At 46.7% G+C, this 18,030-nt stretch overlaps 1 protein-coding gene across 1 annotated transcript in view; it reads left to right on the top strand.

Moving 5' to 3' along the window:
- KIF18A (kinesin family member 18A) overlaps positions 1–18,030 on the top strand; it is a 117,496-nt gene that overhangs the window by 18,912 nt on the left and 80,554 nt on the right. The window contains exons 4-6 of the mRNA XM_088470476.1: positions 5,884–5,988; positions 9,574–9,684; positions 9,903–10,100. Of these exons, the coding sequence (XP_088326602.1) occupies positions 5,884–5,988; positions 9,574–9,684; positions 9,903–10,100 (414 nt within the window). The remainder of the gene's footprint in view (positions 1–5,883; positions 5,989–9,573; positions 9,685–9,902; positions 10,101–18,030) is intronic.

The following is an 18,030-nucleotide window of genomic DNA, read 5'->3' as shown; positions in this document are numbered from 1 at the left end:
GGTGCAACACCCTTGCTATGTACCTACAATATTTTAAGCATGCCGCCCCACTCTTGCAGTTATAGTAGACACTATTTTAGTTCGAGCACTTTTATGGTTCTCCCATTCCTCCTTCCATAAACTACTACAGTTTCAAAACCTCAGTGATTTGAATTATTCAACTCGCTGTATGCCCTAGCTCATGATATAGCATAACCACATTATCTAATGTTATGTAATGGTGTTTTAGTCAGTTTAGTTGGTGCCCGGCAGGAGCTGGACCACGATTAGAACAGCTTTATAGCAGCCCTAGCTTTGTTTTTATGATTTACTTTTGTTTTCATTTTTACTACAGAGCAGCAGCACTAGACAGTCCTCTGGACGTCTGCACTGCTGCTCCATCACCCCTCCACGGCGCCGTAACACCAGCCCACGGCTAGGTACTCTCGGCGGGGCTACCGGGGACCTAGCTAGCCACTGCGGTTTGTGTTAGTTGAATTTAGTGTCTACTGCAGTTATATTGTATACTCCTGCATTGTATGCGACTTGTGCTACCACTGCTGTCTCTTTTTTTTTTCACCACTGTCAGCGGATTCGGTATGATACACCGCCGGCCGCATGGTGCCTAACCCTAACCTGCCCCGGGGGTGCCTAACATTAACCCTCCTTCCCCCTAGCCTAAACCTAACCTCCCGGGGGGTGCCAAACCCTAAGTCCCCCCCCGGGAACCATGATTCTAACCCTCCATCCCCCCCCTCCCGCGGCTTTCCGCGCTCGGGATGCCGGGCGCCAGTCTCCCGGCCTAGGTTAGTTAACCCTCGCCAGGATTCTGTAGTCTAGATGCTGGCAGTCGGCATTGTGACGGTCGGCCTTTTCTTTCATTATAACCCTGGAATACTGAGGTATAGGGGGTTTATTGTACCTCACATCTCCCTATATTTGTGAGGGCTATCACATACTATATATCGGTGTTGCGCACTACATTGTGCCATATTGCACATATATCTGGGTTGCTCACTGCACTGTGCCTGATCATGTGCTATTCTTGCAGCTATGTCTGGCAAAGGCAAGAATAACAAGCAGCCTGCTGCTCCCACTCTGGTGTCTTTCAAGTCCTGCTTAGCTTCAGAGGATCTCATTCAAGATTGTCTTTGTGCATCTTGTTAAACGGCACCTGGTCCATCAGTCCCTGCGTCCTCCCCTCAGGACCCGCCCTGGGCTTCTTTTTCACAGGTAATGGCAAAAATTGCGAACCTCCTAGTGGTCCCTGTGGTAGCTCCCCTATGGGATGGCCACAGCAGGTACTCCCTGCAAAACCTTTGCCTCCCCCATGGGTAGACATACTTTCTACCTCCGTGCAGAGTCTGGCGGATACCTCTACAGCCTTTCAACAAATGCTGCAAAAGGAGAGAGCCTTACCTAGTAAGCCTACTAAGCATGCTGTTATCTTCCCAGTCCACCCAGCTATCAGATTCTGAGTTAACATCTGGAGAGGCAGAAGACGCAGACCTCTCTCACTCTAACTCCCCCTCGGGAGATGAGGAATCCCTTTATAAATTTATTATATCTGCACTTGTGAGAGCTGTAATATCTATTCTTCAAATAGAAGAGGCAGAACCCACTCCTAAGGCAAAAGAGACACTATTTAAATTTCAAAATGCAGTTTTGCCAGAGTTTCCTCACTCTGATCAGCTATATGATCATATGAGTGAGGCATGGAATATGCCAAGTAAAAAGTTTCAGCTGCCTAAACGCTTAATTTCCTTTTACCCCTTTCCAGCTACTGATTGCACTAAATGGAAAGTTCCTCCTACAGCGGATTCCCACGTGACATGTCTAGTTAAGAACGCTACCTTACCTATCCATACTACAACCTCCTTAAAGGAGACCACGGATAGAAGGATTGAAGCTTGCCTGAAATCTGTATACTCTCTTACAGGAGCTATTACTCGTCTTGCCAGAGCTACGGCCTGGGTGGCAAAAGCCATTGAGAGTTGGGCAGAGGCCCTAGAAGATACATTTCCCTCCTGATGCTTCGAGGGAACAGCTGTCCTATATATCTCACATTAGAGATGTAGCCTCCTATTTAGGTGAAACTGCTTTGGATACTGGTCTCATCGTTTCCAAGGCATCTGTTATTTCCGTGGTAGCCCGCCATATTGTTTAGCTTCGCTCATGAAAGGCAGATTCGGACTCTAAAAAGGCATTGGAGTCTCTGCCTTACTCTGGGGAGATGCTGTTAGGCCCAGAATTGGATAAGATTGTGACTTCCTTGGCAGCTTCCAAGACGGCGTTCTTGCCGTCTGCATCTACTACGAAGCCTTCGATGTCGTCCTTTCGTCCTCAAGGAAAAGCTAAAGGTCAGTCCTTTCCAAGGCAGTCTGCAACCACTAAGGCCTCGAAGCCTAGGACCAAACAGGCCTGTGCTACTAGACGTCCACCTTCCAAATCTGAGGACAAGCCTTCAGTCTGACGGGTGGGGCCGACTTATTCAGTTCGCCCAGTTCTTTCGCCTGGGTAAAAGAAGTGGTCTCCTACGGATACGCCCTCTCATTCATGAGCTGGCCCCACCGGCATTTCTTTGCACAGGACCTCCATCGGACCCAAGCAAAGCCCTGCTGCTCCATAAAGCCTTTCAGTCCTTACTGCTCTCAGGTCCCCTCCTCACAGTGAGGGAAAGGCTGTTATTCTACCCTTTTCTTGGTTCAGAAGCCCAACGGGTCTCATCGGCCTATCCTAAACCTCAAGTCTCTGAACAAGTTTATCAGGGTGCCCAGGTTTCGTATGTAAACCCTATGCTTTATTGTCCTGGCTATGGAGCCTGGGGACTTTATGGTGTCTCTGGACATTAAAGATGCTTACCTTCATGTACCCATAGTGCCTTCTCATCAGCAGTATGTCCGGTTTGCTATATTACAGCAACATTACCAATTTCAAGCTCTGCCTTTTGGGCTTTAACAGCTCCTCGGGCCTTTACCAAGGTCGCCATAACTGCCATGATCTATCTTCGTTGTCAAGGGATCAAATTGCTCCCATTCTGGACGATATCTGGACGATCTCTGTAAGCAAGCTCCACAGAAATTCTTCACCGCCATTTACAAATAACCATTGCCTTTCTGCAGACACACGGTTGGCTGACCAAGTGGAAAAAGTCTTCCCTGACTCCTTCTTAATGAATGGTACATCTGGGAGCTTTCCTGGACTCTCAGGCTCAGCATCTTCCTGACGGCAGACAAAATCTCTGCACTATAGCACCAAGTGTGCAGGCTACTCCAGTCACCAAATGTCAATTCACTTTGCAATGCAGACCTTGGGATCCATGGTGTCCACCTTCATCATGGTGGAGTGCGCTCAGTTTCACTCCAAGCTCCTAGAACACCTGATCCTATCCAGGTGGAACGGGCTGCCCCCATCTGCTCAGATCCCAGACAATGGGCCTCTCTCCGAAGGTTCACTTGTCCCTCTCCTGGTGGCTACAGACGTTCCATTTAAACAGGGGTCGCCCCTTTGGATACCGGTCTTGGCACTCCTCACCACCGACTCAAGCCTCTGCAGGTGGGGCGCAGTGACCGGCCAGCGCTCATTCCAATGATGCTTGACTCCAACCAAGGCGGTCTTACCAATCAATGTCCTGGAACTCCGAGCCATTTACAAAGCCCTCACTCTGGCTCAAGATCTTCAGGGCAGACCAGTACAAGTACAGTCTGACAACGCCACGGCAGTGGCCTACCTCAGTCGCCAAGGAGGAACTCGAAGTCTGTTGGCAATTACAGAAGTGTCTCGCATTCTCACATGGGCCGAACGCCATCTCCGCAGTGTTTATCCCAGGGATTCTCAATTGGGAAGCGGATTTCCTCAGCCGTCACGACGTGCATGTAAGGGAGTGGTCTTTACATCCAGAAGTCTTTCAGCTCCTGGTGGACAAAAGGGGTCTACCGGACGTGGACCTCATGGCCTCACGACACAACCACAAGCTTCCAGTGTACAGGGCCAGGACGAGGGACCCCGACGTAGCCTTCGTGGACGCATTATCTGTGAGGTGGACCTTGCATTTGGCATACCTCTTTCCTCCAGTCTCCCTTCTGCCCTGGGGGTTCTTCGGAAGTTCAAGCAAGACGGGGGAATGGTCCTCTTGGTGGCTCCGACTTGGCCCAGATGCCATTTGGTACTCCGACCTTCAAAGTCTCTCCATAGACGTTCCTCTCCAACTTCCTCTGCGACCAGACCTGTTGTCTCAGGGACACTGTCTACATCTGGACCTGCCCCGTCTGTTTTTAATGGCTTGGCTCTTGCGACATCCCTTCTAAGGTCTAAAGGGTTCTCTATCTCTGGTCCAGACCATGCTCCGAGCACATAAACCATCTTCTGCCAGGATTTATCACCGAGTGTGGCATACATATTTCCAGTGGTGTGCTATTAAAAACTATGACCCTCAGGTTTTTAGGGTTGTAAGAATCCTTGCCTTTCTTCAAGCTGGATTGGATCTTGGACTCCGCCTAGCCTCTCTCAAAGTACATGTCTCTGCTCTGTCCATCTGGTTCCAGCGCAGAATTGCTCCTCTACCGGATGTTAACACCTTCCTGCAAGGTGTTTTATGTATAAAACCTCCCTTTGTCCTTGCTGTGGCCCTGTGGGATTTGTCAGTGGTTCTCCACGCACTTCAGGAATCTCCATTTGAACCCCTGGAAGTCAGTAGGTGTCAAATGGCTCACTGCACAGACTTTTTGCAGTGTTTCTTCAGGCAATAGCATCTGCCCGTAGGGTATCGGATTTAGGGACACTTTTCTATCGCTCCCCATTCCTAATCTTTCATCCGAACACGCCCTTTCATTCTTCCCAAGGTGGTCTCCCGTTTCCACCTTAATGAGGATATTGTGGTTCTGGCCTTTCAATCACCAGACCTCTCGGCAGGTGAGGCCTGTTTGGATGTGGTCCGTGCTCTGTAGATCTAGGTGGACCGTACTAGTTCCATCAGGAAATCGGACTCCCTCTTTGTCCTATATGGATTCCACAAGAAGGAATGCCAGCTTTCAAACAAACTCTGGCCAGATGGCTTTGCATGTCTATCTCACAGGCTTACATGCAGAATGGTCTTCCTGTGCTGGCTACACTATCTGCTCATTCTACTTGCTCGGTGGGCAGCCCGACGTGGCGCTTCTGCTGAACAACTATGCAAGGTGGCCACGTGGTCTTCTGCCCACACTTATCTTAGGTTCTATGCCTTCATTACATTTGCTTCTCAGGATGCTTCCTTCGGGCGTTGGGCTCTCCTCTCAGCTCAGGAGCATCTCCACCCTTGAACAACTGCTTTCGGACATCCCCATTGTCTCCTTGTGGAGCCCTATGGACCCTGCAGAAGAAAAGGAGAGTTATGGTAAAACTTACCCTTTTCTTTCTTCGAAGTCCACAGGGCACCCGCCATGACGCATCTGGCTTCTGTGGGTTTCCTCTCTAGGTCACTTGTTTCCTTCTCTGTGTGAGAGTGATTTCTTCAGTCTACCAGTCTTCCTTCTCTCATATCCTGCTTTGGGCTTGTTTACAAAACTAATTTGCCTTCAGGCTGTGGGTGGGGTATAGGGGGAAGGTGTTGGTGTCCGATCCTCCAAGTACCACCTACACCCCACTGTCACTTTGTGGACCCTATGGACTTCGAAGATAGAGAGTTAACAAGGGTAAGTTTTACCATGACTCTTGTTTTGTCTTACAAATTGTTGTTCTAGGCAAAGTACTTAATAAAGTAAAGCATAGTGGACCATTTTGACAAATAGTCCAAAAATCATTTAGACAAAAACAGTGTCTTTGTCCAGATTTTTCTGTAAAGAAACTTATTTACATGAGTTTATTATATAAATCTGACTATTAGAATACTTTTATGGAATTGTGAAATTGCTTCTTGTTTCGTAGGTGTACAATGAACAGATTCACGACCTCCTCACAAAATCTGGTCCCCTTGCGGTGCGAGAAGATGCACACAAAGGAGTGGTTGTACAAGGATTAACATTGCATCAGGTTTGTCTATAGGTCTACAGAAATATAAGATAAGCCCTTTTAATCTCTCCCACCCACATAAACCTCATCATCATTTATTTATCAAGCTCTAATATATTCAACTGTGCTTTACAGTTAATTACTGATCCAAACGATAAACATGCACAAGAAGTGATGAATGTCACTTCACAGTTACTGCCTATAACATCTGCACACGCTCTACATAGAGCAATACGCAAATGAAATAATAGGACTTACCGGCAGCTATTTAAAGGACACCTATCGTGAATTAAAAATATGAATGTTTTGAGCTTGCATGTATAGATCAACATAATTTGTCAAAACAGTTACTTGTACAATTAAGATCGGTACACACTAGATCAATTTTTCAATCGCACCAACAAACGGCGCCATTTTTCCGCTATCGGAAGCTCCTGATACCGGCGATACACAACTATTTTTTAAGGGGGGGGACGGGCACTGGCAATTTTTCAGGTGCATGGATCGATAATTTGCCAATGTCCACCCACAAAGATGAGTAGGTAATATGGTCAGATTATTCTGAACGCCCACACACTACACAGCATTGTGACATTGACGCCGACATCTTTTGGCAGGTTTGAAGGAACCAATAATCAAAACTGAGCATTTTAGGCCGTTTATCAGCGTTTGGTCAAAACCATCATGTCTACACACTACAGATTAATCGTCCCTTATATCGATTATTGGCTGATCGACCCGATAATTGTATAGTGTGTACCTTGCTTAAGTTTCTTTTATTGTTCATATTTTATTATTTCAAGGTATGTGTCCCTTACTTTAAAGCACACCTCTCCGAATCAAGATCTGTAGTTCTACAGTTCCCCTCTTCGTTAAGTTGTTTTGTTATGTAAGGTAAATAAATCAGATTGTGCAAATTTATGCCTGCTGAGGATTGACGTCATTTCCCTGCCTAATTTCATAGTAACAGGACCTACATTTCTAATTAGGCTGAAGTAGGAGAGGAGTTTTTGGGGCAGACAACTTCCCTTGTGAATGTTTGTTATGCACCATAAATTCAATCATTATTTTAAGGTGATGTTAGTAGCTCAGAAGTTCCCATCCTGGGGGTAACCTTCTATGCGATTCTGTAAGAATGAATGGATCATCAGAATTTGTTCTATCAAGTCACATAGGGCCAAATGTAATAGCCTGTGATTTGCATGAGCCTGTGCGATTCAGCAAAATAGGGGGAGATGTACTAAGCCGTGGAGAGTGATAAAGTACCAACCAATCAGCTCCTAACTGCCATTTTTCAAACACAGCCTATAAAGTGACAGTAGCCGATTGGTTGATATTGTATGACTCTCAACTTTATCACTTTTCAAGGCTTAGTACATCTCCCCGGTAGTCATTAGATTTAAAGCTGCAATTCGTTTAAAGGCAAAACCCGGTGGCGCTGTAACTCTAGTGAGTCTCTCTCCAGAATCGCCCTGCTCCTGCAAATCGCCAGCTATTACATATGGCTCTTAGTGGGCAGAAAGAGCTAATAAAATAAACTACACAAAGTATAACTAAAAGCAGATAAAGCAAAAATAGTTGTCACTTTAATTCTAATGCTATTAATGCAGTCGAGTGGTCGAGAGATGACTATCTGTCCGTGTGTGAAGTCACCACTGGACTACACTAACCAGCCCCTGATGTGGTCCTTGAGTAATCTGTTAGCTCATGCTGAATGATCTCGCCCACTTGGAGTTATGGGCTTTGACAAATTAGATTTGGGCCCTGTTGCTATACACTTCAGCTGAGCAGAAGGAGACTGCTTAAAAATTAAGTAAATCTGCCATCTGAATATGTCAAAGATTGAGTGTTATTTAGCTGAATAAACAGCTGAGTGCCTGAATTGTTTATACACCTCACAGATATTATCCTGTTTGACCAGATGATACCCTACTCCCACATAGTTTGCAGGTGGAAGCCAATACAGATTAGATGTTTCATATTCTGTGCTGTTCGGTAGGACTCAAAGGACTCGGGCCCTGATTCAGAGCCGGTCAAGACCATCGCGACCATTGGGCTTGCGACGAGACCCTTGTGGTAGGGTCTCGTGGACGCAAGTCCTGGAGTGCTTTCGGCTCTATCAGAGCCGAGAGCACTCCCACTGACATCACTTGTGATGTCAGTGGGGCTGGCCCCAGACGGTAGGCGTTCCCATGGGAATGCCTCCGTCTGGGCAGTGAAGCCCCCGGCACGCGCACCAAAGGGGGCCTGCTGTCACTCACCATCGACAGCACGCCCCCTTTGTAGCGAGACCCGGAGCGACGGCTTGCCCGTCGCTATCCGGGTCTCGCGCATGCGCACGACTGAGCCGCTTGCGAGCGGGTCTGAATTAGGCCCTCAGTCCCTTTATTAAACATGCCTGCCATAGTCTTTCTCCCATTACAGCAGGTTGGCATAGTAGGAGATAGGTTCTTCTCTTTAGGAAAGCACTGTGAGTGGAGGATTCATAGGGACAGTGATGTCACAGCAGCTTGGATTACTGTTGTCTCTACTTTTTGACCTGTTTTTAATCCCATTAGCGGACATTCCCAAAAACACCTTAAGTGCTACAACTGTCTTTTATGACATGAGTAGTAATAGTTGACAGCAGAGCCTTAATGGAATGTTGGTTTAGCACTAACTAATGTATTTTATCTGGGTCATAGCTTGAAATATTAAGTTTAGAGGTAATTTAACTATGAAATGAAATCTATTTACTACATCAGGCTGGATACTTCTATTTATCAATAGCTGATTACTGTAGTCTGATTACAGTTTGTAAACCATTAATCTTCTAAACAAAATATTCGATATGACAGCATTTTATTTTTTGTTTCCTTTCTATAATTGGCTTACATTGTATAAACCAGGTAGTTCTTAATGTTATTGGGTGCTATTAAGTAACAAGTGTGATATAGGAGTCCATCAAGCTAGCAGAACTCCTTTGGAGTTGGTAGCGCACAGGTAGCCAGCATTGTTTTTGGGTCTTCATCAAAAAACTGTTGCTTCCAGGACCCTTCTTTCAAGGTGGGCTTCTCTTAAGGTGGGGTACACACCAGAAAGACATCAGCAAATCGACTGATCTGCAGTTGATGGTGGTTCATTCACACTAACCAGCCATCACTGCAGTTCCGCTGGCCGGGGGTTGCATCGCGACCCCCTCTTCTGGCTGCCTGTGCAGCAAGTGTAAGGGTGGTCAGGGTACCGCCCTTACATACAGCACGATGAGCAGATATACAGTATCTGCCATCGGCTGTGCTGCACAGCCGACGCTATAGGTCTGTCAACGACGTCATTCAGATATGTCGTCTATACACACTGGCCGACCAGCACATGATGTAACGGCCATTCAAATGAACAGCCGATATGTCGGCCAGTGTGTACCCAACATTAGAAAGTGAAAAGCACTTACATGCCTGCCCACAGCTAGAGGCAATTGAAGAGGAGGAGCTCCGTTATATACCATCCGGGGAGTTTCTTAAACTACCTGTCTCTACCCATCCAAAATGGACTCCTCCTTGTATTGGCTTTTTTTTTTTTTTTTTTTTTTGCATTAACAATTTTTTTTATCTCCTTGAACATCTGTAGCCGAAGTCAGCTGAGGAGATTCTGCAATTGCTCGACAGTGGTAATAAGAACAGAACTCAGCATCCCACTGATGTCAATGCAACGTCTTCAAGATCGCATGCTGTATTTCAGGTAATTCAAAGAAAATATCGTCTTAGAGCTAATCAGAGCACATTGCAAAGCTCCGGTGCAAGCCATTGGCAGCATGTATTTTAGATTAGTGCCTTCATCAGATAAAACATAAACTCCTTACTACTATGCAGTTGGTGATTTACTTAATGCTATGTTTTTCTAGCCGTATGTTATAATCAACTAAACTTGTGGTGGTGGTTTTTTTTATTTTTTTCTAGATTTACTTAAGGCAGCAGGATAAAAGTGCCAGCATTGATCAAAACATTCGCATTGCCAAAATGAGCCTTATTGATCTGGCAGGTTCAGAACGGGCAAGTGCCACAAATGCCCAAGGTGCACGCTTACGAGAAGGCACAAATATTAACCGCTCCTTATTGGCTCTTGGAAATGTCATCAATGCTTTGGCCGATCCAAAGGTGAGTTATGGTTATTAGTCTGTCACAAGAAGGCTTCTGGATTATTCAGGTATGTGAAAACCGAAGCTAACCTTATTTACTGTCCTTACAGGAAACGCGCATGCTTTCACCCAAATACCCAGTCTTCACTTCTTATTTACTGAAATATGCTTCCATCATAAGGTTCTAAGCCTGGGTATACACTATGCGATACATCGTTCATATAGCCGACGTACGATCTATCGCCATGTGCATCGGCACGTGTGTATAGCAATATGTCTGCGAACTTCATTGTTCGGAGACATCACGTGGGGCGTGGAGCATGGCAGATACTGATATCGGTACATCTGCCTGTGAACGGGCAGCCTGCCGACAATAGAAACCGCTACTAAATTGACATCGCTACTGGTTCCTGTGGTCTGGCATGTCGAGCGGTGGATAGGAAAGTGTGTATGCACAATTCGTTTGGGCAGAGCACTTTCCAAATAGTTGGATTGGGCGGCCGGCCGATCCATCGTTTAGGTGTGTACCCAGCTTTAGATCACGCAGCAAACCTGCCCTCCAGAATTATCATTATCCGCTTATTATCTAAGGGGCTACTTGTATTTTCTGAAGCACTGGTAGTGATGCAGGCTGATGTAAGGTAGTATTTTATATGGATATACAGATGTGTCAAAATCTAGCCTTAGTATGCCCTACAGCGCGACTTGCCTGGGGTGAGTTAGCTCCCAGGTCCCGTGCTACTCTGCTAGCATCTGGCATCTTCTCTTTTTTCTTTTACTGAAAATGCGTATTAAGTTGCAATGCGATGCAAACTGCTGATTAATTTGCTATGTGACACTTGTATATGTGCACCTGAGCCTGTATATGCAGCACAACGGAACTTGGAATGAAAAAACCTGTGCCCGCTACACTGTAGCACTTCGTATACAGATCCAGAGACTCTGTCACACAGCGATATACAAGTGTCTCATATCAGATTAATCAGCACAGCCTGTTGGTGCATCCTAGATGCATCACATTGAGACGTAGATGCATTTTCGGCCAAAAAAAAACTCCTCCCGCTAGCAGAGTCTCACGGAACCTGGCGCGCAGTGAGGGGCTTTTTGGCGCGACTGCAGCAAAGATGCGTAAGGACACATCTGTAAAATAAGTATATATATATATCAAATGGTATTATCACCATTCGTTATACCATAACTGGGTTTTTATGTAGATTGTGAATATAATTGTATATGTTGTGTACAGGACATGTGAAGGTTAAAACAAAAATGCTTGATTTTTAAGCAATGGAAGTTGGTGTTTCGTGTAAATTTGTGCGCAGGTCTAATAAATGGAGGCATTTTTGGATGACCGGCAGTACTTTTCCTGTCCTGAACAGTGTGGTGGAACAGAGCAGATTTTTGAAAATTGTGTATGCAACTTTTTACACTTGGGGCCATATCCTTTTCGGCAAAAAAACAGCTTATCGTGCAAAAAAAATGCTTATCGGGCTGTCCTATTTGCCGCGGGTTTCACACGTGCATATTCTCCATAGACAAAAGCCGCAAAAAGTTTTCACCATCTCAGCAGGTGAAAAGTTGTGCAAAACTCCTATTTTTGGCTAAAAATGTTGGGCCTGATTCAGACTCACTCGCGTGCGCTGAGCGCTCGCTAGCGGGTCGATGTTGGCCCAGTGTGCATGCGCACGAAGAAGCCGCCTCCGTCGTGCGCATGCGCGAGACTCGGATAGCGACGGGCAAGCCATTGCTCCGGGTCTCGTACCAAAGGGCGCGTGCTATAGATGGTGAGTGACAGCACGCCCCCTTTGGTGGGCGTGCCGGGGCGTGGCTGCCCAGACGGAGGCGTTCCGATGGGAACGCCTACCGTCTGGGGCCAGCCCCACTGACATCACAAGTGATGTCAGTGGGAGTGCTCTCGGCTCTGATAGAGCCGAAAGCACTCCAGGGCTTGTGGAAACGAGACCCTACCACAAGGGTCTCGTCGCAAGCCCGATGGTCGCGATGGTCTTGACCATCGCGACCATCTTCCTTGCCGCTCGCTATAGCTATAGGCCGCTCTAAAAATTAAGAAGGACGGCCCTGATTCAGAGCGAGCACTCTGTCAGAGCGTCCGGCTCTGAATCAGGGCCTTAGGGGGTCATTCAGACCCACTCGCGAGCGGCAGTACCCTCGCAAGTGGGTCGATGGTCCCCACTGCGCATGCGCACGACGGAGGGAGCTCCGTCGTGCGCATGCGCAAGACCCGGCGAGCGAAGGACTTTCCATCGCTCCGGGTCTCACACCAAAGGGGGCGTGCTGTCGATGTTGATTGACAGCACGCCCCCTTTGGTGGGCGTTCCGGGGGCGTGCCTGCCAGACGGAGGCGTTCCTATGGAACGCCTACCGTCTGAAGCCGGCCCCACTGACATCACTAATGATGTCAGTGGGAGTGATTTTGGCTCTGATAGAGCCAAAATCACTCCTGGCCTTGCGGTTGAGAAACCTGACCACAGGGTTTCACTCGCAAGTCCGATGGTCAAGACCATCGCGACCATCTTGTTGGACGCTCGTATATGCTGTGGGTGGTGACCCACAGCTATACGAGCGTCCAGGAGGACGCTCCATTTTAATGGAGGTGGGCCCTGATTCAGAGCGAGCGCTCTGGTCAGAGCGTCCGGCTCTGAATCAGGGCCTTAGTTCAGAACCCCTTGGACATTCCCCTTAATGACTAATTAGGCAAAAATATGTTTCATTTAACTTAATTCGGCAAATAATCACATGTCATTTTGGGGTGAAAAAAGTGTTGGAAAATGGGTTTACAGTACTAGGATAGGTCTTTTGAAGGTTGTATGGATGGGACAGGTGTTTATTATTGTAGGTGCAAGTGACGGGTGTATTAACATTTTTTATTTTTTTTTTAAATTCACTTATGACAAAAAAATATATACTTGCACCCATTTTAATGTACTCCCAATATAAATAAAGCAATTATTTTGGCTAAAAAATGCTTTTTATAATGTTTTCACTGTTAGAGAAAAATACAGCAATTTGACACCATTTAAGAACCCCAAACCTTTTGATTATGGTCACTAATACGCTTATACACGATGACAATATCTTAGCTTGGGATGTAGTCATGAAGCCGGCGGTCAAAATGCTGATCGCCGGCTTCCCGGCATGGTACTAATGATAGGCGTCTAAATACCGATGCCTATCATAAGCCCCACTCCGAAATCCCGACGCCGGGCTTTATCTTATGTAAATAAAAAAGTAACTTGCGAGCCCTGTCACCACTTCACTTTAAAATGGTAACATAATCTCCGAAATCCCGACGCCGGGCTTTAGGAGCTGATAGCCGTGGGGGGGGGGGGGTTTAGGAACTCCATGGGGGACTTTGGGTTAGGCCCCCCCTCCCTCCCTCCCTCCCTCCCTCCCTCCCTCCCTCCCTCCCAGGGAGGGTTAGGCTGGGGGAAGGAGGGGGATAGCGTCCGGCACCACTGGGGGGAGGTTAGGTTTAGGCACAGCCCGGGAGGGTTAGGGTGCCGGAAGGGGGGCTTAGGTTTACGCACCCCTGGGGGAAGGTTAGGGCTAGGCACACCTAAGGGAGGGTTAGGGGGGGGGAGGGGAGATTTAGGGGTCTTCATGTGCCGGCCTTTCGGCATCTGTATTTCGTCCGCCAGGCTTAGGTCCAGCGGGAATTCATACCGATTCCTTTTAGCCTATTGCTCCGCGCTGACTTACCTGAGGGACGGCGTGCGGGCATGTCCTCCCAGCAGAGCTGCTCCCTGGTCCTCTCATCGGCGCCGTGGACTTAATGTGTCACATGGTGCCGGTGAGAGGACTTGGGAGCTGCTCTGCGCTGTATGCAGCGGCACTGACTGTGCCGCTGCATACAGTAACAGCAGATCGCGGCAGTGAGCCTCAATCCGGGAACAGGTTCCACTGGACACCTGTTCCCGGCAGGGTCACACTGACCCTGTGTGGGGGCCCCTCCGAGTGTGGGGGCCCAGGGATGACCGCCCCTGTCGCCCCCCCCCCCTTAATCCGGTCCTGGTTCTCTGTAAATTTAACAAATTAGTAGCTACAGCCCATGAAGCATGTAGCAGATGACATTGGCCCCGGGAGGAGAAAAACTAACACATTGGTGCCCACATGAAGAAAAACACACAAATTGGACCCCACATGAAGAAAATAGCACACATTGGCCCTGGTAACACATTAACCCCAATATGAAGAAAAACACACATTGGCCCCGATAGGATAAAAAAATACAAACACATTGATTCAAATTTCACTGCTGAGTCACTGCATCACTGTAGCGGGAGGGAGCATACAGCTACATGACATGTCGACGCATCACCGTCTCTGGGTCACGCCAGGATCGGGTTGCGTCTAGGCAACTTGAAAAAGTCCAGCGCTGCCAGACTACAATGATGCAGCCTGGTAGGTGCAGGCAGGGTTACATCAGAATTTGTGGGGCCCAGTATAAATGAAACAAGTAGGGCTCCCCAATCAGAGGCACACGGGGAAGCTGGCAAATGCTCTCAAAGGCTGGGTGGCCAGAAGCCTATATGGGGAGGATGGACAAAGGGACAAATGTCTCCAGATAGCAAGTGAGGCAGTATCTGGTCAGCTCTTAAAATCGGTTTTGTGTCCAAAAAGCAAGTGATGAGCATCTGGGCTGCTCTAAGAATTTTATATATTCTAAAACTAATTAGAACATGATTAACGAATCGCATGAAGCAAAACAAATTAAATCTGATGCTGATCTCACTAGAGGAACCAGATACTTCAGACTTTGTTTAGGAAAAAGTTTCCGTCAACTGGGCCTCTTAGAAGTAGAGAATTAATATATTAAATGTTAATATCAAGTTAAAATAAATATAAGGTTTCAAGATTTCAACATTTCATTATTACGAAGGCCCCCACCCTCCTGGCAACATTTTCTGGGGAGAATACTGAGCTTCTGTGGTTACAATGTTATTCAGGCAGGAATATATGTTGGTATGTGCCTAATAAACCTGCCAGCCATTCACATTCTTTGACATTCTCGATTTGCACATGTATCGCAAGGGAAATAGAAAGAAAGACTTTGCTGTACAACACAATTTAGTTACTTCACTTCCAAGGTGTCGGTATATTTCCTTTTTGTCTGTCAATAAATGTCTCCAGCAAAGTCTCCACAAACTCCCCTTTCTTTTCACCCATAACACTCGCTCTTGTACTAGCCCAGCAAAGAGTTGTGTGCTTGTCAGTCTTCAATGCCTGTCTGTATGACGAGACCAGCAGTGTGGGAAGGAATGGGAATGCTTGGGCTTTAATAAAGGAAGACAATATATGTGACCATTGTAAAAGTTTCTGTACCAGTTTTTTCTCACAAGTCCTACATTTTTCTGTTTTGTTTTAGACATGGAATAAAATTATGAGCTGAATGCGAGATTAACTTGAAGTGTCCTTTTTGTCTTTTATTTATTTTTATTTTTTGTTATAACTATGGTTTCAAGCACCAGTGATTTACTAGCACTAAAATACCAATCGGTTTGGTAACACTAGAAACAATGGATTCTAGTGCCAAACTCATTTACATGCTTTTTTACAGATCTGTCCTCAAGCACCTCGCGTCTATACACTGTACGGAGTGAGACGCCCGGCGGCACTGAGCCGCTCTGAGATGCTTAGCGTAGCAACTTTTTCTTTATATTTTGAGTCTTATTCGCTATAGCAGACACCGCCAAACACAACTGTGTACTAGAGATGCTGGTTGCGCCCTGAATCGGTTTTAAACATGTACGAAGTCGCAGATGAATCGCAACGGAACTTGGCGTAAGAAAGACGCGGCTGCTGCATCGCTTCACGTCCTATACGGATTCAGACTCATTCGCACACAGATTTACAAATGTCGCGCACACAATTGATCAGTGCAATCTAGAAAAGTAGTTTTGTCTCTTCCAGTTGTTTTATATGTGCAACTAAGACTCACATTTTGAGCGAGATAGACACACGGCCGAGTTGCCCCGGCACCTGGTGCGCCGAGAGGAGTTGTTGGCACGACTGAGTCCACAGTGTATGAGGACACACCTGTGCATTGCTTAGCATGTAAATGGCTTTGGCACTACTCCAGTGGTCAGCCTTTTGTCGATGGTCCGTATGCTGCCGTTCTGAAAAAGAGTGCCGAGTCTTTAATTCATGGCTGTGTAGTGATTGTGGGAAGACCCCATTATCTTGTCACCGGTTTAAGGTACCCATGTACACAACAATAATTGTAGGCTTGACTGAATTGTAGATCTCAGCGTGTAGGCCAAATAGAAGCTATCAATCTCTATCAGATGTGGATCAGGTTGGAATGGGTGTTCAGCCATCGTCCATTCATAGTTAGGGTGCCCTGTGTTATCAGTTTATCCTGAGTGCTGGTTCTTGAAGATAAGCCACCTTCACTGTGAATGAACGGAGATTTAGATGTGTACACTATTCCAATGTTTACGCAGTTGAGCAATTATCAGCAATCGGCGCATTCGCCTGAGTCGTACTGCACATGCTTCATGGTACATTAACGTAGTGGCTCTCAGTGGCCATTTACTTGCATTGTGATAGGGAGCATATGGGGGAGGTAACGGAGTGTTGGCAAAGAACGCAGTCGCATCACAACATGCGTCTGTTATCTTGTACACAGTGAAAGTGCCTCTGGCGTCTCGGTACACTTGGCCATTCTGCCCAACCATAGGACTTCACAGACTGATTGCAAAAAGATCTACCGATGCTGCGTCTTTGTACACAGGTACCTTGATTTGCAACGCTGCAGGTGGGCGTCTCAATACAATCGGTGTATGCATCATTTGCTTATTTTCGTGCCGCAGCTGCGTACGGGATCGTAGCTACGATGACAGAGTACATCTCTGAATCAGTCCCCCAGCTCGATATGTCGCACAAGAATGATCCCACAGAAGGGAAATGATTATGGTGAATTTCCGCTTATGATGTGTTTCGGCTACCGGTAGCCCAAAAGTGAGTTCATGATATTTAATTTTTTTTGCTTAAACATTTTTATTAGCACTCTTTTTAAAAACACATACATAATAAAATGCTTATAATGAAGGCCGATATTTTGACCGAGAAGCACATATGAGCTAAATTGTAAGATATGCATAGGTATTACATCTCAGTGGTAAAGGGGATTTAATCATCCGAGTAATAACTGCACTCCGTAATATCCAGTAAACTATAGTGAGAGTCCTCTTGAGATGGATAGAAAAAAACAGAATCAGCATTAGAGTTCCATATATGCATTAAGGACCTGATTCAGACCCGCTCGCTAAGATGCATACTCTCACTACTGCCAATGGTATGCAGTGTGTAATCATTGTGCGCATGCATCGCAGTGTGCATGCGCATACCGTAGCGAAAGTTCACCATTCATTTGCTCGCTGCGCATACACAGCCCAGCAGAGTGAGTGACAGGGGAAGCTGTTTGTAGGTGGTAACAGGGGCTGGTCATTAAAAACGGGGGGAGTGGAGGTGCAAACGCAGGCGTGCCTGAGCATTCCAACGGCGTGTTAGAGGTGTGCATAATTATAAGACAGCATCATAGTACACGTCACCTGGCTTGTTTTTACACTGAAGTGCTCGCAGTGCTTGTGTCAGGATATGGTTAACTTCAAGCGCTGCGATGGCATCCGATGTACCGATGGTTGCTTACACTTCCTGGACATGATGTGCACAAGTGAGTATCTTAAAACAGGCTGCTGGGTTTCTGCATAAACTATGTGATCGCTATCTAATGGTGGGTACACACTACACAATATGCTCCCTGAGCGATATCGTGTAGTGTTGTCCCCGGCAGGGTGTGCTCAATGTCGTTCATGACATTGAGCACAGCTGCTGAACGATATCATTAACGATATCGTTCAGCGCTGGGCTCTCTCCCCCATTCCCTGACATGCAGCAACCTGACGAGATTATCAGGTTGGCCTGCA

The sequence above is a fragment of the Taudactylus pleione genome, unplaced genomic scaffold (assembly GCF_031769625.1).
Source record: "Taudactylus pleione unplaced genomic scaffold, aTauple2 ptg000100l, whole genome shotgun sequence".
Classification (NCBI taxonomy): domain Eukaryota; kingdom Metazoa; phylum Chordata; class Amphibia; order Anura; family Myobatrachidae; genus Taudactylus; species Taudactylus pleione.
Note: the sequence above shows the minus strand (reverse complement) of the source record. Positions and strands in the feature narration are given on the sequence as shown.